Source organism: Musca vetustissima, unplaced genomic scaffold (genome assembly GCF_032173495.1).
Source record: "Musca vetustissima isolate MV318-11 ecotype Yass unplaced genomic scaffold, APGP_CSIRO_Mvet_v1 utg21938, whole genome shotgun sequence".
Classification (NCBI taxonomy): Eukaryota; Metazoa; Arthropoda; class Insecta; order Diptera; family Muscidae; genus Musca; species Musca vetustissima.
The window spans coordinates 139,818-161,578 of NW_026876984.1; the positions used below are offsets into that span (position 1 = coordinate 139,818).

At 35.0% G+C, this 21,761-nt stretch overlaps 1 protein-coding gene across 1 annotated transcript in view; it reads right to left on the reverse strand.

Annotated features, from left to right (window-relative positions):
* LOC133321514 (putative protein kinase C delta type homolog) overlaps nt 1-21,761 on the reverse strand; it is a 90,920-nt gene that overhangs the window by 66,149 nt on the left and 3,010 nt on the right. The window contains exons 3-4 of the mRNA XM_061530598.1: nt 19,970-20,055; nt 19,780-19,909 (exon numbers count right to left, since the gene is read on the reverse strand). Of these exons, the coding sequence (XP_061386582.1) occupies nt 19,780-19,882 (103 nt within the window). The 5' untranslated portion in view covers nt 19,883-19,909; nt 19,970-20,055. The remainder of the gene's footprint in view (nt 1-19,779; nt 19,910-19,969; nt 20,056-21,761) is intronic.

Consider the following 21,761-nt stretch of genomic DNA (forward strand, 5'->3'; position numbering starts at 1 on the left):
TCATTGGCTACCTCGTAGCTGTAGTTTTCAAGTTCCACAGTTGATCCGAGTCTAATGGACGTCTTGCGCGTTGATTGGTACAGATTGGTCTTCTCGCCCACTTTGGCAGACTCCTTCTCAATTTGCTCAAAGGTGGCTGTTACCGCCCTCAGTGTTCGACCCATTATGTCGATGTCATCGGCGTAGGCGAGTAACATGTGCTGTTTGGTGTACAGAGTGTCATTTCTGTTCGCCTTAGCCATTCGTATGACCTTTTCACATTTTCTGAATACTCGTTCGGTGTTAAAAGGCTCCCAGAGGTCATTTCCGACTTGAACGCTGGGCATTGTGCCACTTAAATTTATCCTGCATAGCCGTATTAATTTTGCAGGAATGCCGAACGCATACATGGCTTTAAACACCTCTGAATGGATAGGGCTGTCGAATGCGGCTTTATAGTCGACGAATAGATGGAACGTGTCAATGTGTTTTTCGTGGGTCTTATCCAGGATTTGGCGCTGAGTAAAAACTTGTCAATGGTGGATTTGCCAGACCTGAAGCCGTATTGGTATGGTCCAATAATGTCATTGACCATTGGCTTCAATCGTCCACAATGTATGCTGGATAGCACTTTATATGCGATGAGAAGGAGACTTATTCCTCTAAAGTAGGCACATATCGTCTTGTCTCCTTCTTTGTGCACGGGACACATATGCTGACGTTCCAAAAATTGGGCATGCATTCCTTTAGCCAAATTGTACTAATCAGCTGGTGCATGCACCTGATCAGCATTTGACCACCGGTCATGAATTGTTCGGCTGGTAATCCATATGCACCTGCTGCTTTATTTTTCTTCAGTTGAATAATTGCTACTCATCTCATCATCTCATCTTGGCTATGTGGTATACACTCTATACCGTCACCTCTTATTTGTTCTGGCGTATCTTCTTCACCGACACTATTTGATACCAGAAGCTTTTCAAAGGGCTTCCTTTGAAAAGCTCCTGTATCTGTCACCAGGTTTCCATCTTCATCTCTATGGGAGGATTTGCCTGCACCAAAGCTTTCGGTTTGGTGTTTTGCAAACAAGCAAAAAAATTTTCAGAACTTCGTTCTGACTCCTGTACATCTAGATTTGCTCCCGCTGACGTTTGTTTTGTTGTTTCTTCCTTTTTCTGAAAATACGTTTCTCCTCTCTCCTTTTATCCCGATAATTCTCTCTCGCATTACCTGTTGCTATTGTCTGCTGCGTTTTTCAGATCAGTAGCATTACGACACACCTAATCGTACCATTGGTTTATTGATGTTGGTCTTTGGTACCCAAGTGTCGCTTTTGATGCCGTTTGTAGGGAGTGGACAATTATTTGCCATTGTGCTTCTATATTATTGTCGGGGCAAGTGGTGTTTTCGTCAAACAGGTGGGTAAGTTGAGCGGATTAGGCTTCTGCTATCTGTTGTGTTTGCAACTTTTCCGTGTTGTGTTAGATCTCACCTTTATTGCTACATTAATACGATTGCGTACCTTGGCTGCTACAAGGTAGTGATCCGAATCGATATTAGCTCCTCGGATCGACCGAACTTCTAAAACACTGGATGAGTGCCTTTACAACAATGCCTTTTATAACAAAATAATCAATTTGATTTCTCGTTGTTTGATGGGGAGAAAGTCAGGTTGGAAGAAAGCCAAATTAGATCCAGTTCGGTTAAAAACTTGCCCAAAATGTTGAATAGTGGGAGTAACTATATGAGGACTATCCTAAAAAATAGAACGATGTCGATAATAGTTATCCCATTCGGTTACAAATGTATTTGAAATGAGGAAGAAAAATATTAAATCTTAGCCAATTAGGTTGAAAAAAATTACAACAACATATGGTTTGTTCCCGTACTGCTGGAATTTACTACTTTTTATTGCAGTACGGGAACAGACCAATATTCTATCAAAGTGTCACCCATAATTTTTCAGATAGGGTCCCCACAAAAAGAGAAGTCGATATTCCGATGATTTCATTGTCCTATTCCACTTTAGCCAATTCTTGTTCATAAAACATTTTATCTAAAGTATAAAGTTTGTATAAATTGTAGATTATGTTACAACTTCGAACTTTTTTGGTTTGATTAAAATCGGTACAAAAATCTTTTCTGTTTATTATCTGATTAACCGGTTAAAAAATTTAGGGACCCAGACCTACCACCCACAAATAATTGTTATTAACCGTGAACATTTTTATTGACTATAATAAATGTAATTTCTTGAGATTATTTCACGCCCGCGTATAGGTTAATCTCTGGCACAGAAATTAGAAAGATGTACATTTGAAGAGACTAATAAATTTAATCAATACACATCTATATATGCTATTGATACATGATTTGTTTTTGTAATATTCTTAGACATTTTGTTATATGCTTTGCTACTAGGGTGGTGCCTTCTGTACGTACATGTGGTATGTTTGTATGTGTATTTCAATCTACAGATGTAGTTCTGCTGCTTTTGGCACAATTTATTTGCATGACAATTGATTTGTTTATTTTTATAGTTGATGTGTAATTTTTCAGCTATATTTCGAATATATATTTTTTATATATTCTATTCAAATCGGCATAATAGATGCGGACATGTTTTGGCTAGAAATTTATTATACTATTTGATATCAGAAGACATTAACCCCTGAAGACAACTGTTAAATCGGAAGGAGAAGAAGACACAGAGTCTCCTGAACTTGTAAGATGTTATAATGAACTTAATGGCTTGATTGAGAGCTAAGTAATTTTAGACATTTTACAATAAACTATGTCCATTTATATTGCTGTGCATCAAGGGTTAATACCCGTCCACCCTATCCCTCCCTCGTCACAGAGCATTACATCTAGTATTGCAAGTTCATTTTCGCATTTCTTAATTGTCGACAAAATTTGTTTGCATTTTATGTTAATTTTTCTCATTTTGAAACAATAACATTTGATGTTGGTGGCGGCGTTGTCTGTTTTCTTGATTTTGTTGTAGACTTATCTATTGCAGTTTTTGCTGTTGTTGTTATTGGGGACAATTTACGTCAATTTAAGTGGTCTTAAAAATATTTTGTTTTGCCCAAACTGTTTTTGTTGTTGCAATTGTTGATTTCATTTAATATTTGTTGTTTCAAAAATGTTATTTTTATTATTGCCGTACATCAAACAGAAGAAGAAATGAAAAAAACCCTGCATAAAAATAGTTTTGCTAATATACGAACAAGCCCAAAACATATCGATCATAATTTCAACTAGGGGTTAAAATGTGGACAGATGTATGTTTATAATTAGCCAATAGATTTACGAAAGCAACTACAAAAAATAGACAAAAATAGATTAAAATAAACTACATGGGAATTAAAACTCAGTGATAAATATTTTTCGATTGAATAAAAAAAAAAAAAAACTAAAAGGAGCAGCCCGGTGGAAGTTACTTCAAATTTCCATCTGTGAAGCCTTGGTCAAACGGAATGAGATAGACCCATTTCTTAAACGGATGGTGTCTAAAGATGAGAAATGAATCACGTACGATAACCCTGCTCCGGACTTGGCACCAAGCGATTACCATATTTTTCTTGCATTGTAAAATTTCTTTAATGAAGAACCAGTAAAGAAAGTTTAAAAGTCTGTCGGGGCCGACTGTATGATACCCTTCACCACTTTGTGTACATACAAGAGATGTTTATATCTACAATATCCTGTAGGTAGAACAGGGATAGAATCTTTGGGCGACCATTGAGATGGAATTGGTCGAAATTAAACGGGCTTTCAAGATAGATGTTTGAATCAATTGAAAAAACCCCATACATATACCATTCTGAAATCAATGAAACATTGCATGTCAAACGGGCAAACTTGGATTCTTTGGTGTACCATTTGTATGAAATCATGTAAAATTATGTATGGGAGCTAAATATAAACACATGGATCTACTTAAACAACCGTTGCATACACCATTTATTTTTATACCCTACACAACTATGTTGTCAGGGTATTTAGCTTTGTGCAGCCCCAAAAGTTTGTAACGCCGCGAAATATTGGTCCTAGACCCTCCTAGCTGAGTCGATCTAGACATGTGTGTCCGTCCTTCCGTCCGTCTGTCCATTATAATTTGTAAACACGATACAGGCCACAGTTATGGACCAATATTCACGAAATTTTGCATGCATGATGGGTTCTGGCCAATGAAGACCCCTATTGTTTTTGGAAAAGATCGATTAATATTTAGGGGAGGAAATGGACCAAATACTTAATTTTTATCGGTTTTTCTGGTCGCTCCAGAGGCCGCAATTATGACCCAAACATCGCGAATTTTTACATGGAGAAGGGGATCGGGCCAAAGAATAAATGTACAAGTTTTCATAAAGATCAGTCAATATTTAGCGGGTGTGAAAAATTACAAAATTTTTATTCTATGGCGTATATATTTACCCCTGAAGGACATAGACCCGAAATTTGATAGTATATCCAAGAGGAGTGGTTTACCTTTAAATTGATACCAATTGCATTGTCGTGTGTACTCGGATGAGGGAGTTACACTTAATTATTTACAGGACCTTACGTATTCATATATTATTTAGTAACCCATTACCACACTAGAGGGCGGAAATATAGCGCTGATCGCTTTGAAATCCCATGAGGATCCAGGTATGGTCATGGACAACACCTATAATTTTCGGTGATGATTATATAATAATATTAATTTTTTGTGTTTTTTTGTATGTGTCAATTTATAGGCCACTATTGAAAGCCGAACATCACAACACAACCCACGGTGAAGGGGATCTGGACAAGTAATTAGAGTAAACGTCTAGTCGGTCAAGGGGGGTGCAATTATCGCGAAATATTGCCCAAGCTTAGAATATCGAACCATAGAAAATTACATTTTCGTGGAAGTTGTGTAGGGTATCATATGGTCGGCCCCGTCCGACTATACTGCTCCGCTCACTGGTTTGTTATCATTCTATATTCAATTTAATACCCTCTGCCAAATTTCGTGTATATCAAACAAACATACGCCCTTCGTTGCACCATTTACATAAAATCGAACGAAAATATATAAGCCCTACATCAAAATCTGACTATATATGGGCACTTCCGCAAAATGGTAAACCAAAGTTCAATAATTTGTTTCTTTAATTGTGTATAAATACGTAAAGTAAAGGCAAAAAATACAAAGAAAGACCACATTTGTCATTTTTTCTATTTGTTCTTAGCATAAATACTAATTTAATGACTAAAAATGCAGACACTTCAGAAATAAAAAGTGCAAAATCAACAATGTCGCGTGAGTTACGTCGCGTGAGTGACCGAGAAAAATCCTTCGCAAATAAAGGATATGCCATATTTTGAAATTTTGAAAGTGCAGTAACAATGCTTGGTATCTCTTATTCATGTAAAGAATATTAAAAGTTTAAAATATTCACACAATTCGCAGAGTTTTCCCATTATTAGTAGTGATGTCTAAAGTCGTGTGTATTTGAAGTCGCGTGAGTGACCGCTCTTTTGTGGCTTTTATCTCAAAAGTTAAAAACTAGAGGCTCTCAATTTTTTTTACCACTGATAGTACTCCTAAAGTTCTACAAAAAAATATTAAGGGAGGATTGTAAAAAATTTAATTGTTTTCTATTTATTTAAGATTTAAAATCTGATTTTGCCTCTGAAAGTCGTGTAAGTGACTGCGGAAGTGCCCATATGCGAGCTGTATCTGTAACAAAACTTCCCAGACATCAGTCTGATTCTAATTCAGTATTCTGTGCAAAACATTGTCCCAATCGGACAAATATTGGAAGTTCGGTGTATCATTCACAAAAAGTTTAAATCTATACCAGTTTTAACAAAATCTTGTGAGTTTGGTGCACCATTCACATAAAATCGGACGAAACTATATGTCGGAGCTATGTCTAAATCTGCACCGATTTTAACAAAACTTCGCAGACATCAATCCGGACCTAATTCAGTACACTGTGCACATTTTTGCCTCAATTGGACAAATATTGGGAGTTTGGTGCATCATTCACAAAAAATCAGACAAAACTATATATGGGAGCTATATCTAAATCTGAACCGATTTTAACAAAACTTCGCAGACATCAGTCTGAACCTAATTCAGTACTCTGTGCAAAATTTGCCCCCAAAAAATCGGACGAAACTATATATGGGAGCTATGTCTAAATCTAAACCGATTTTAACAAAATCTTGAGAGTTTGGTGCACCATTCAGATAAAATCGGACGAAACTATATATCGGAGCTATATCTAAATCTGAACCGATTTTAACCAAACTTTGCAGACATCAATCCGGACCTAATTCAGTACTCTGTACAAAATGTTGTCCCAATCGAGAATATATTGGGAGTTTGTTGCACCATTTACTAAAAATCGGGCGGAACTATATATGGGAGCTACATCTAAATCTGAATCAATTTCAATAGGGTTCGTCCTTGGGTCTAATAAGTGAGCTGTGCTAAATTTCATCCAATTCGGTTAATAAATACGACTTGTACTTTGTTTACAATTTGACGTTGATAAACGGTCGGACGCACATCGACTCAGAAAGTGATTCTATGCATATTCTCAGAAGGAACCTTGGGTCTATCTCGTTTCCTTTTGCCTGTTACAAACATATGCACAAAGACATAATGTCCTGTACCGCAGTGTGGTGAAGGGTATAAATATGTCTGCGAGGATGTATTCTGTCCTCTGAAAATTATAGCTGCTTCGGTTGGATAATGAAGCTAGAACCTTCAAAATACTGCAAATGAGGCGTTACTCTTAAATGGGGGCTATTCCAAAGCATGAACCCATATATTTTTGCATTAATTATTACCCAATATTGGAATAAATTGAAATTTATCACAACATATCCACAACCCGCCTTTTAACTAACTGATCCACATTAGCCGCACATACTGGTCCACATTGCCCGCCAAGTTGTTTCTATTCGCAGTTTTGAGTTTCTTTTAATATAATGCAATAACATTTTTATAGGCCAATATATAATGTTTGACCTGTAATATATTTATACAACAAATCTACTATGTTGTGAAAAAAACTGAAAATGGTAGTCCATATTATCCGAAGTTCCTCGATCTAAATCGGAACCGATTTCAACAAAACATAACACACACTCAATTCAATACGCTGTGCAAAATTTTGTCTCAATCGGACAAACATTGGGAGTATGGTGCTCCATAAGATCGGACGAAAGTATATTCCAACAGGGTTCGTCCTTGGGTCAAATAATAACCTATGTCAAATTTCATCCAAATCGCACCTATACTTTGTTCACAAGAATACATGAAAGTTCAAACTTCACAATCCACGTCTAATGGCAAATAACTATTTTTCCAAAAATTTATGGCACGAATGTTCCAAACGTCCCCCTTACCATTAACACACACCACCAGCGATCCCTACATCAAACTTCAAAATGCCAGCTCATTCCTTCCACTTAATACCAATTGCACCATAAGATAATTCATAATAATTAGGCTGATAACAGTTATAGGCAAAATTGTCGGTATTTACTTGAAGAAAAAGGTACAATTTCCTTAAAAAATACAGAAAATCGGGCAAGACTTTCAAATCCATTAAAATTTACAACAAATATTTGTTTCCGTAGTTTCAAAAATGTAGAACAATATGAACATACCTCGCATTTTATGGCATAGGTTATAACCAGTGAGCGGAGCAGTATAGCCGGACGCGGCCGACGATACGATACCCTACACAACTTCCATGAAAATCTAACTTACTGTGGTTCTATATTCTGAGATTAAGCAATATTCCGCGATATTTGCACACTTTTGACTGGCTAGAAGTAATCAAATGTTACTAATAATCAGTACAGCACCTCTAATTACTTGTCCAGATTCCCTTCACCGTGGGTTGTGTTGTGATGTTCGGCTTTCGACTCGAAAAGTTTTCGGTCCACTTCATCCGAAATATATTATCAGATCATCACCTAACATTTTAGGCACTGTCCTTGACCACAACTGGAACCTCATGGAACATTTCACAGCGATCAGCGCTATATTTCCGCCCTCCAGCGTGGTAATAGGTTACTAAATAATATATGAATACGTAAGCACCTGTAAATATTTAAGTGTAACTCCCGCATCCGAGTACCTACGACAATATAATTGGTATCAATTTAAAGGTCAACCACTCATCTTGGATATACTATCAACTTCGGCTTTCGACTCGAAAAGTTTTCGGTCCACTTATGTCCATTAACATTTTAGGCACTGTCCTTGACCATAACTGGTATATACGTGGTAATAGGCTGTAAATATTTAAGTGTAACTCTCGCATCCGAGTACCTACGACAATATAATTGGTATCAATCATCTTGGATATACTAAATTTTGTAGTATTTTTACAAATTTTGTAATTTTTTACACAAAAACTTGGGTCCATTTGACCCGCTAAATATGGACTGATCTTTATCAAAACAGGCATGCTTATTCTTTGGCCATTCCTCTTCTCCATGCAAAAATTCGCGGTGTTTGGCCCATAATTGCGGCCTCTGGAGCGACCAGAAAAACAGACAAAAATAAAGTTTTTGGTCCATTGAATCCCCTAAATATTAACCGATCTTTTCCAAAAACAATAGGGGTCTTCATTGGCCAGAACCCATTCTACATGCAAAATTTCTTGAAGATTGATAACTGTGACCTGTATCGTGTCTTCAAATTATAATGGACAGACGGGCGGACACACATGTCTAGATAGACTCAGCTAGTCGAGATATGACGATCGGTATACTTAAAGGTGGGTCTAGGACCAGTGTTTCGCGGCGTTACAAACTTTTGGGGCTGCACAAAGCTATAATACCCTGACAACATAGTTGTGTAGGGTATGAAAATATGCCCAATGATTTGTCATTTCAATCAGTCGATATAATGACACATATAAATATTAAATTCGAAAAGGTGTCTAGCAGATGCCAAAAATCTCATTAAGATAGTGGCAAAAAATAGATTTCACAATTCCAATAATCGAAAAACACCTAAGAAAAAAATGACCATTCATTCCTTGAAATATATAAATTGTGTGTGTGTGATTTTTTTTTTAAAGAACAAAATAATGAATGCGAATTAAATGAAAATAATTAATGAGAAATAATAAAACATTCATTTTGTGTGTGTTTACGCATTGATGTTGATGTTGCTGTTGTTGTTTTTTCTTTTTTTTAGAATTAGAAAATATGTATTTTTTGTTTCTTCTCGCAACTATATTATATGCAATTTTTATTTTACGACAAAGTGATTCATTAAAAAAATACGGAAAATATATTTTCCGTGTACGAGCATTTTTAATGCATAAATATATTAAAGGTAAATATCAATAATATAAACAATATTTATTAAAAAAAAAAAGAAACACGACAAGAACAACAACTTTGCCAAATTGGCATAAAGACAAGAATAAAGAGACTGTACAAATAATAAATTTATGAAGCAATATTCATAAATGTATAATTCATACAGTTTTATAACATATTTTATATTATAAGTGGTGGACGCCATGTGTGTGGCAGTTGTTTTTGTAATATTGACAAAGAGTCTTATTATACCCTTCACCACACTGTGGTACAGGGTATTATGCCTTTGGGTATAGGTTAGACACATGATTCTTTTTGAGAATATGAATATAATCACTTTCTGAGTCGATTTATGCCTGTCCGTCCGTCCATCTGTCCATGTCTAATTGTAAACACAGCTGATTTCCTGGTTAAGTTTCGGGAAAATCGGTTCATATTTAGATATAGCTCCCATATATATTTTCGTCCGATTTTATATAAATGGTGCACCAAAGTACCTAAATTTCTTTCGATTTGCACGAAATTTGGCATAAAGTACTGAATTAAGTCTACTAGGTTTCGTGAAAATCGGTTCGGATTTAAATATAGCTTCCACATATATTTTCGTCCGCACCATATTTTCGTCTGAGGCTATGCAATTTGTGACCCAAATAATAAACGGTTTTCAAAACGGGATAAAATTTGGGTAGCACACTGTGCTGCAGCATACCAAATGGTGTATGCCACGGTTGCTCAAATTTGTTCAGATTTACATATAATATAATTTTACTCGATTTCTTACAAATGATACACCAAGGAAGCAAATTCTGCCCGATGTGCATGTAATTCCTAGATTTCTGAATGGTATTTGTAAGGGTTGATTATAATTGCATATATTAGGTTGGGGATAAAGAAATCCATTATTTTTATATGAGCTTTATTTAACATGCTGATTTGGGATAAGTATTCACCGTTTTGTTGTATAATTTGTTGCCATTTTAAAGGTAACTTCATAATGTTTCTCTCATGGAAGTCCTGCTCTCTATTTGCAAAAAAAATCTAGTAGTCGATTTTCACAACCCTCCCTAGATACCAATTTTTTTATCATTAAAGGAATTTTGTAATGCAAGAAAAAGATGAAATCGTATGGCGGATGCAATAAAACTTCCCAACTAAACTCCCGAAGGTTCTGGCGAGTCACTGTAGATGTGTTTGGCCTAGCGTTGTCCTGGTGGGACTCGACACCTCTCCTGTTCAAGCGGTCCAGTTGTTGACAATAGAGATCAGAATTTAGCGTTTGGCCATATGGAAGCAACTCAAACTAAATAATCCCCTTCCAGTCCCATCAAATGTATAGTAGAACCTTCCTGGCCGTTAGTCCTGGTTTGGCCTCCGTTTTAGGTTCTTCACCGTTTTTTGACCACGATCGTTTTCGCACAGGGTTTTCGTATGTGATCCATTTCTCATCTCCATCCGTTTAAGAAATGAGTTTATCTCATTCAGTTTGGCCAAGGCTTCGTAGATGGAGATTCGATCCATCCTATTTTTTTCTGTTAATTTGTGTGGTAACCAAACATAGAGTTTCTTTCTGAATCCAGCTTTGTGTAAATGTTTCAAAACTGTTTTATGGTCGATTTTTAGCTCCAATGGGCAATGTTACGACTGCTAACATGCCGGTCAATTTTGATCATTTCTCCGATTTTATCCACAATTCATAATGGATTTATTTTTCTCCAACCTAATATTATCTATGTGAAGTGAAACTTATATGCTATCAAAATCAATGGTTCAGGTACTCTTACTCTTCATAAACAAATGTCTGCCTATTATTTGCCGTATATTTTGGTAGAAAAAATATCAAATATGGAACTGTGGAATAAAATGAACGAAGTACCTATTGAACACCAAATTACAAAAAGAAAATGGATAGGCCACACACTCAGAAAAAGACCTGCAATCATAGCCAAAGACGCACTAGATTGGAATCCTCATTGCTCAAGAATATCTGGCCGTCGTAGAAATACGTGGCGCAGAACTATTACTCTAGAAATAAGAAAAAACCAGTAAGGAAAGTAGTAAAGTCGGACGGGGCCGACTATATGATACCCTTCACCACTATGGGCATATTAAACAGCACTATTAACATGAAATTGGAACAAATAAAATATGTGATATTTATCTAAATGTGAATCGACCTAGATCTATACATAAACACATCATTCGTTTGTTACAATGTGACAAAAGTATGTAAATCGATATTTGTTTGAAATATCAATAGGTCATCCGTTGGGCTATGTCTGTACTTCTAGAAAACGCAACTACGTTATTCAATGCTCAATTTTGTACTAAATCTCAACTGATTTTCACGAAATTTGCCAGACATCACTCTAGGCTCAGTTCAGTAGCAAATCGACAGATATATAGGGACTTTGGTGCACCATTTACATGAAATCGGACGAAACTATATGTGGGAGCTATATCTAAATCTGGACCGATTTTCTCAAAACTTGGCAGACATAATTCCAGGCTCAATTCCATACGTTATACTAAATTTCGTGCAAATCGAAAGATATATAGGTACTTTGGTACACCATTTACCTAAAATCGTGCGAAATGAAATATGAGAGTTATTTGTAAATCTAGACCGATTTTCACAAAACTAATCGCACATCATTCTAGACCTAATTCAATATGCTACACCAATTCGTGCAAATCATGAAAGGGACTTTGGTGCACCATTTATCTAAAATCGGGTGAAACTATATGGGAGCTATATCTAAATCTGAACCGATTTTCAGGAAACATAGCACACATCATTCTAGACCTAATTCAGTAGGCTATACCAAATTTCGTTGAAATCGAAAGATATATAGGGACTTTGGTACACCATTTACCTTAAATCGGACGAAACTATATATGGGAGCTATATCTAAATCTGAACCGATTTTCACGAAATTTAACACACATCGTTCTAGACTTAATTAAGTGCACTATGCCAAATTTCGTGCAAATCGATGGATATATAAGGACTTTGGTACACTATTTACCTTAAATCGGGCGAAACTATATATGGGAGCTATATCTAAATCTGAACCGATTTTCACGAAATTTAACACACATCGTTCCAATCTTATTTAAGTGCGCTATGCCAAATTTCGTGCCAATCGAAGGATATATAGGGACTTTGGTGCACTATTTACCTAAAATCGGACGAAAATATATATGGGAGCTATACAGAGATGGTCCGTCAGAAATAGTGACGTAAATGACATACATTTCCGACGTATAATACATACGTCAGAAACGTCGGAAACCCACCAAAAACCATTAGGTTTTTGATAAAATAGCTATTTCCATTAATGAATTTGGAAATTAAGTATGCTTTACTCAAATCCATATCAAATTTCAAAATTTTCTTCTCCAAAAAGTTTAGAATTTTTTAACAGTTCTAGTGTAGTTCTAGTCAGATATATGTAAAAATAATATATATTCTTGAAAATAACAGTATATTGCAATAATATTGGAATAAATGACGTTAACTACATTTATTACAGGTATATGACGTTTTCGACGTTTACACCCTTTTGACAGTCGAAAACCTAAAAATTCGTCACACGAACCATCCCTGGAGCTATATCTAAATATGAACCGATTTTCACGAAATTTTACACACACCTTCTAGACTTAATTCAGTACGTTATGCCAAATTTCGTGCAAATCGAATGATATATAGGGACTTTGGTGCACTATTTACCTAAAATCGGACGAAAATATATATGGAAGCTATATCTAAATCTGAACCGATTTTTCCCAATTTCAATAGGGTTCGTCCTTGGGCCAAATAGGTGAACTGTGCCAATTTTCATCCAAATCGGATTACAAATGCGACCTGTACTTTATTAACAAAAATACATGGACAGACGGACATGCATAACGCGACTCAGAAAGTGATATGTGAGGACTATGGTTGAGGAGGGAGGTTTGTTACCATATACGACTACAAAAAACCAAATTACAAAGAATTTGGTTGAAAAAACTCGCTCAAGAACCCCAAAATACCGAAAATTGGGGGGTACCCTTATAGGGGGGTTATCCGAACGTTGACGTATATTTATAATTTTATGTGGAGAGATTTGGTACCTATTAAGAACTCGAAATACTAAATTACAGCCAATTCGGTGGAAAAATAGGATAAAAACCCCCAAAATACTGAAAATTTTGAAGTACCGTTATATGGGGGCTACCAGAAAAAGTGGACCTATATTTTTAATTATTTGTGGATATATTTAGTACCCAATAAGAACCCAATGTACCAAATTTCAGCGTATTCGGTTGAAAAACGCGCCAAAGAACCCCAAAATACCGGAAATTGGGGGGTACTGTTATATGGGAGCTATGCCTAAACGTGGACCGATATATCCAATCTTCGAACTTGACCTGCCTGCAGACAAAGACAACCCTATGCAAAATTCCAGCACCCTATCTCAAATCCTTCAGCGTGATTACAACAGACGGACGGACAGACGGACATGGCTAGATCGTCTTAGAATTTTACTTTATAGGGTCGGAAATGAATATTTCGATGAGTTACAAACGGAATGACAAAAATTAATATATACCCTCCATACTATGGTGGAGGGTATAAAAATTAACAAAACATAGTAATAATAGGATAGAATGGAATTTTCTTGTAAATGCCATTTGTTCCCAATGAATAAAGGAAAGAATATTATCTATGTAGATCACATATTTAATATCGTTCGATTCTATTTCAATTGTCCTTCAGAATATTTATTGAAAATGAGGTAAAATATTAATATATATTTTTTGACAAATTCAATATACACTCTACTTTTTGGTGGAGAAATTTCCTATCGGAAACACAATTACCATCCAAAATTCGGGAAATTCGGGATATGCTCATGTCTATGTGGACTTATTAAAACATTAACCAATAACGATATTTTTTGCAAGGTGTTTTGTTAGCTTTTGAAAACGCCAAAAATAACAAATTATAGACACTTATTATAGAAACATGAGGGGATCTAATATTGAAAATTTAATGGGATCTTTATTTCGTGATGATTATTCAAAATATATAAATCTGCCATTAATCAGTTATACTTTGAACCAAATTCAATTGTAATTAATTTTTCCTATAGAAAAGGACAATGGACATTTGTGTGATAATTCGTATAATGACATAGCCTATCGATTGTCCTTGAAATCATTTATTCTTTGTCCACTTCGGGTTTTTTTTGTAACACCTCCGCTTGACAGAATCATTTAAATAATCAGACATTTGTTCTACATCGTTTTATGAAATTTATTTTTAATACGAGTCTAAATAAAGAAACGTCAAATTAATATACAATATAAATAATATATATTTATTCATATGTATATAATATTGCATTCAAAGAAGAAATGTGCGGGAAATTCTCAACATGACCCAGAGCATCTCAAAATATCATAATGAGATATTTAACATTTGAATTATTTGGCAATGGATTAAACTCTAAAAAATGTGTTAATATATAGACAAATCAAAATGCTACCATGGCATCGAAAAATAAAGAAAAAAAAATTATATAGAAATTATTTATTAAGAGAAAATGTCATTGAACTTCCTTAGAATTTGAAATATTGCATTCAAATGTTGGATTTACTGATGGAAGATTTCTAGCAAATTGTCATCTGGGTGTATGTGTGCAGATGTGTTACGACAAACAAAAATAATAATGTGGACACATTCAACAATCCACTAAGTAGTCTATTGTGTGTCATCAACGTTGTCATTGTGCCAGCCAACCAATCCCTCACATACATACTCAGTTCCCACATAGATGAAAATATGATTTCGAAATCAGGTGTGAATTGTTGATGGTGTGTGCATTAATTTCTTAAAAAAAAGAGAGCAACCACTACACACAAATACATACATACATATATTTCTTTGCGTTACACAAGGAAATGCGAAAAGAACAACATTTTAATTCTCTGCGATTTATTGTTTTGTTTTCTATATCATTGTTTATACAAGAATCAATCAAATGTGATGTACATTTTTTTGTTTGTTCTAATTCAAATCGAAAGAAAATACCAAAAACCACTAATATTTCAAGGAATCCCCTTAAACAAATACGTTAACGTTACTATCATCTGTTTTATTATTCATACGCCTTATCTGTCAGGTAGGGGAATTTTGTTTAGTTCCATATTATTGTTCATAGGAATACATCGAACAAATCATATATGAAAATGTCCATATTAACTGCGTAAATATGCCATTGACTGTGTACAAAAATTGTGATTCACAGAATATCTTAAATTTATGTTATGCCAATAAATCAGATTTTGAATATTTAGCGAAATGAAAATACATTTTTTATTCTACATATCGTTTAATACTTATTGACCATTTAAAATTTTCACAAATTAATCAATAAGCCAGATAACATTTAACGGGAAATTTCTAGTGAATTTGAATGTATTGAAATGAGTGTGGAAAATTGATATAGGTGTGTCACATAGTGCGATCGGCCTTATTTTAGCTTCTAAAAAGTTGTTAAACTTAAATGAAATCCCTATAATATACCCTCCACAATATGGTATTAATAGCGTTTGTAATACCTCGAAAAATTCGACGGAGACCCTATAACGTATATAATCTTGATCAGAAAAAAATACATATCCATATATTGAATTACATGTGCACTACTATTACACCTTGGGTGTATAATATTTCAAATGAGGAATATCGGGCCATGTTTTGTAATAGCCCCCAAATGTTTTATACTTTGAAACCTTTAGCCACTTTTCCCAACCGAGGTCTTGGATGGTGGTATACATCTTTGCAGAAAATGTTTTATATAGGCCCATGTTTCGTATATTTAGCTCTTATATACAATTTATATTGATATTTGAAACATTAGGCAAATAGGGCAATGCATATCGATTTAGCCATGTATGTCTCCCTATCCGTATATTGAATTACACTACTGCACTACTATTACACCTAGGATGTATAATATTTCAAATGAGGAATATCGGGCCATGTTTTTGTTAGCCCCCAAATGTTTTATACTTTGAAACCTTTAGCCACTTTTCCCAACCGAGGTCTTGGATGGTGGTATACATCATACCAAATGGTGTATGCCACAGTTGCTCAAATTGGTCCAGATTTACATGTAATATAATTTTGCTCGATTTCATACAAATGATACAACAAGGAAGCAAATTCTGCCCGATGTGCATGTAATTTGTCTTAGATTTCTGAATGGTATTTGTAAGGGTTGATTATAATTCCATATAATAGGTTGGGGATAAAGAAAACTATTATTTTTATGTGAACTATAGGACTTTATTTAACATGCTTCGGAATGTCCGATATGATTTGTTGCCATTTTAAAGGTAACTTAATAATGTATCTGTCATAGAAGATACTGTAGATGTGTGTGGCCTAGCGTTGTCCTGGTGGGACGCGACACCTCTCCGGTTGGCCAATTCTGGTGCTCGATTTCATACAAAGGTGCCGCTAATTTGTTCCCAATAGATATGCCTTCAATGTGCCATTTCCAGTTTTCGGAGGATAAATCCTTTATTGCATGACTTAAGGGGACCCCCATTCTCGGGGTCAATTTTTTTTTTGATTTAATTCAAATATACACTAATTCAAGAATGTCCCTACAAAATTCCAAGTGAAAATCTCAAGAACTCTTGAAGATATAGCCGATTTATTGTGTCAGCATCAAGTGACGGCTGAAGGGCTTCTCAAACTTTAAACGCGTTTTTCTCCTTTGCGAATGGCGGGCACGATAACTCAAAAACTAATAACCCAATCGATTCCAAATTTTTACACGTTTCTCTGTGAGTGTTTAGCTATCGTATGAACTAGTATAAAGTCAATCGGTGAAGATCTTCCTTATTTGTTAGCTTGGATTTTGGTCAAAAATCGGCGATTTTTCAAAAATATTTTTTCAAAGGTCCGCCATTTTGTTAACTTTAGAGCGAAGTCAATAATCCTGGTTCATACGAGATCCAGACATGTACTCTTTCTAACACCGTTGGAATTTTCGGATTCCGATGTTCCAGTGAGAAGTTATCATGCCCGCCATCAAAAATAAGGACCTTTCTTTAATAACGTATTTTGAAGGATTATTAACATGACATTGGTTGAACTAAATTAAGTGGTCTTTATCTAAATGTGAACCGATATAGATCAGATCATAAACATATCATTGTGCAACCTATACTAAATTTTTCATTTGCAGAGAGTCAATTGTTTACAATTTGTTATGTACATCTATTGTTATGTACAAGGGAAAATCTCAAAAACTCTTGAAGATATAGCCGATTTATTGTGCTAGCATCAAGTGACGGCAAGAAGGCTTAAACGCATTTTTCTCCAAACAGCGTTTTAGGGAATGGCGGGCACGATAACTCAAAAATTAATAATCCGATCCATTCCAAATTTTGGGACGTTTCTCTGTGAGTGTATAGCTATCGTATGAACTAGGATAAATTCAATCGGTCAAAATATTTCTTAACTCATTTTATAGTATAAAATTGGCGATTTTCCTAAAATATTTTTTCAAAGGTCCGCCATTCGTTGACTATTTGGAGCCCAATAAACATAAAGTGCCTATTTGCGCGTATCGGTCTTATTGTGGGTCCTTGGTGGATCATTTACATAAAATCGCCCGAAAATATATATGGGGGATGTATCAAAATCTGAACCGATTTTAACAAAACGTGACACGTGTTATGCCAATCGGTCTAACTTTGGATTCTTGGTGCACCGTTTACTTAAAATCGGACGAAATTATATATGGGAACTATATCTAAGTCTGAACCAATTTTTCCCAATTTCAAGGACGAACCCTACCCCTGGGCCAAATTAATGCTCTTTGCCGAATTTCATCCAATTCGAATCATAAATGCGACCTGTACTTTGTTTACAATTTAACATGGATAGGCAGACTAATGGACATGCATAAATCGACTCCGAAAATTATTCGATGCATATTCTCAAAAGGAACCATGTGTCTATCTCGTTGCGTTTTGCCTGTTAGAAACATATCTACAAAGACATAATACCCTGTACTACAGTGTGGTGAGGCTATGCCACAATGTGGACTAGTATGGACCTCTATTATATTTGACCTCCCAGAAAACAGAAGTCGGGTCTTTACAATCTGTGGCTTTACTTATTATTTTCAACATCGTCGGACATGTTTTCCAAGTCTGTCCGTCTGTTCATTATAACTTGTAATAGCAGTGCAGTTTTAGACCAAACGTCACAAAATTTTGCATTTAGTACGGCACCTATATTTTTTGGTAATGGTAGGTTAATATTTAAGGCACGAACAAACTTAATGTTTATCTGTTTAGTTGGTCGGTCTAGAACACAATTTTGAACCTAACATCACGAAATTTTACAGCAATCCCTTTTTTGGAGATTATCGGTCACTATATATCGGGTCAAATGGACCAAGATGTTTGTGTAAAAATGTAACAAGTTTGTATATTATGGCGTATATGTCTTCTTTTTGGGAAAAGTTGCCTTTTTATGAAAGATAGATTGTTGACCCTTGATCTGAAAAACTCCGTAGAATGTAAGTTTAATGTAATAACCCTTTCAGTGTTTTTTTATATTGTGTGGGGTTTAACATGATGTTTTAACGCTTTTAATTTGTTTGCCTATGATTTGAAGTACAAAATTTTAGATTTTTATTCCGACAAAAATATTTTTTGAGACTGAATGGGTTCAACTTGTGTGCCTCATCAAATCGAATGAGAGTTTTTATTTCTCGAGACCTAAACAAAAAACGAGATTTTTTTGACATTTAAATAATATACGAAAACGTCGCTCATAAACATGCATATATTTTTTCCGGAACCTTGCCCAGAAGAAAACCTTATATCTATATACAATAATGAATTTCGTAAAGATTGTACATCATGAAAAAGTATCGGATTGGTCTGTAATATTTTCAATTTTCAGCAAGGTTTTCAGTAAATAAGTCTTATTGAATCAACCGGAATGTATATTTATATCAATTGGAAGATGAAAACATGCATCATTTTTCGAATGTTCTATATTTTGTTATTGTTCTTAATATTACATCTCATTAACAACAACTATATTTTATTAAAATCAAAAGAACAAAAATTGTTCATAAATATGTGAATACTATACATGTGTAGCTGTGGATAATTTCCTTTTTTCTGCACATTGTGTATCATCTACAAACGCATTATATTCAACACACTGTATTTAATGGGTTAATAAAATACCTTTGGTTTGTGTATTTGCTAAGTAATTCAACACAGTAATTGTATTTAAAATTCAACAGATGGCGCTCTTCTCCACCTCTATTGATTTTCCCCACTCAACGTGTATTTTAATTAATTCACAATTTGGTATACCACATACAACAACAAATTTTTTTAAAATATATAAAAAATATCTGCACTTACCTTCACATTTCAGACCCTGTATAAAAAATCCACCCATTATTGAACCACAATGATCACAGAATGTTGGTGACATAAATGTATGCGGCTTGAAACGATGTGGCATATCAATTTTGAAACGTTCACGCAGTAACTGAAATAAGCGAAAATTTTTTGGTATTGAATTCGAATAAATAAATTTTAATAAACTTACAATAGTACTTGCGGAATCAAATACCGAACCCGAACATTTGCCCAACAATTTTTCATGACATTTTTTATGCACAGCAGTTTGGCAGGCTGAAAATAAAATGAAATAAATAAAAAAAATGAAAATAATTATAAGGAATATAATTTGAACAAGTGAAAAAACGGTAAGTTTGGTATACTGACAGAAACTTGAAATGAAAATATTGAGAACAAACCAAAAAGTGAACCTATATCGATTTATGTAAACCATTGTGTACACCAAATACAAATTAATTTCTGAAAACCCCAAAGCGTGGACTGATACTAATGACGCATGTTAGATAATACAATCCTCAAACTACAGCAATTTAGATTACAAAGTTAAATTCCATAATGTAGGAATTATCGAATATTTGGGGCTATAATTATATGAGGGCTATGCCTAATCAATGACCGACATATGCCAATTTTGAACCCAATATTTTTGTTTTGTGTCTCAATTCTTTCCTCCAGGAGGTATACTTATATGAGGGAGATGCCTAAATGTTGGCCGATATATTTCATTATCGTCAGGTTCGAGTTTTTGATTACGATTTCCATAGAAAGCTTAATTATTTTTTCTTTGAATTCCATAATTTGTAGAGTACAACTGACTATTTCGAGTAACGACTATCCCCTATACTATTGTAGAATACGCCTATATGGCGACAACCCTTACACACGGAACTAATCAGCTAACTATTTTAATATAAGAAGGGGGTTATATGGGAACTACCCATAAAAGGGGCATATTCGACTACAAAATACCAAATTACAGCAAATTCGGTTGAAGAACGCTCAAAAACCCCAAAATACAGAAAAATGAGGGTGTTTATATGGGGGCTACCCGAAAAAATGGGGTTATATTAATAATATGTAGTGGAGAAACTTGGTTCCCAATAAGAACCCAAATTTCAGCGAACACGGTTTAAAAACGCGCTTATAACCCCACAAAATACCGTAATTGGGGGTACCATTATAAGGGGGGCTACCAGAAAAAGTGGACCGATATTTATAATTTTTAGTATAGACATTTGGTACCCAAAAATAATCCAATATACAAATTTCAGCGATTTCGGTTGAAAAGAGCGCTCAAGAACCACAAAATATCGAAAATTGGGCGGTATGGGGACTATGCCTAAACGTGGACCGATATATGCCATCTTCGATCTTGACCTACCTGCAGACAAAAGACGGACAGACGGGCGGACGTGGCTAGGTCGTCTTAGAATTTTACCCTGATCAAGAATATATATACTTTTATGAATGTTTCGATGAGTTACAAACGGAATGATAAAATTATTATACCCTCCATACTATGGTGGAGGGTATAAAAATCGGGTGGGAACAAATACCCTTGTATGGGGCCTCTATTGAGCATTGAAATACAAAATTAGAGTAGGGATGCACGCCCTTGAACTCTAGCGATCACCTCAACTTTTGTTTTTTAAGATTGAAGATGGACAGCGAAATGACGACCCAAAAAAAGAGAACATTTTACTTTTATTAATTTTTCATACACACCGATGGACCGCACTTGTTTGCCGTGTGTGGGCCTCTTTAGCTTTGTGTAATAGTCTCACACATACATTTACAAATTGTCATCCTCTCTCCGTGAGCATCACTGAATTAGAGTTATTTCGATGGGAGAGAGTGTCCATACTTTTTAAAATACCAATCATACTATGATGACCAATTTTTGATAATTTTGGTAGGAAGATGTGTAACACAATGAGGACCCAAAATATGGTCAATACGTTTGAAAACACGTGCAAATA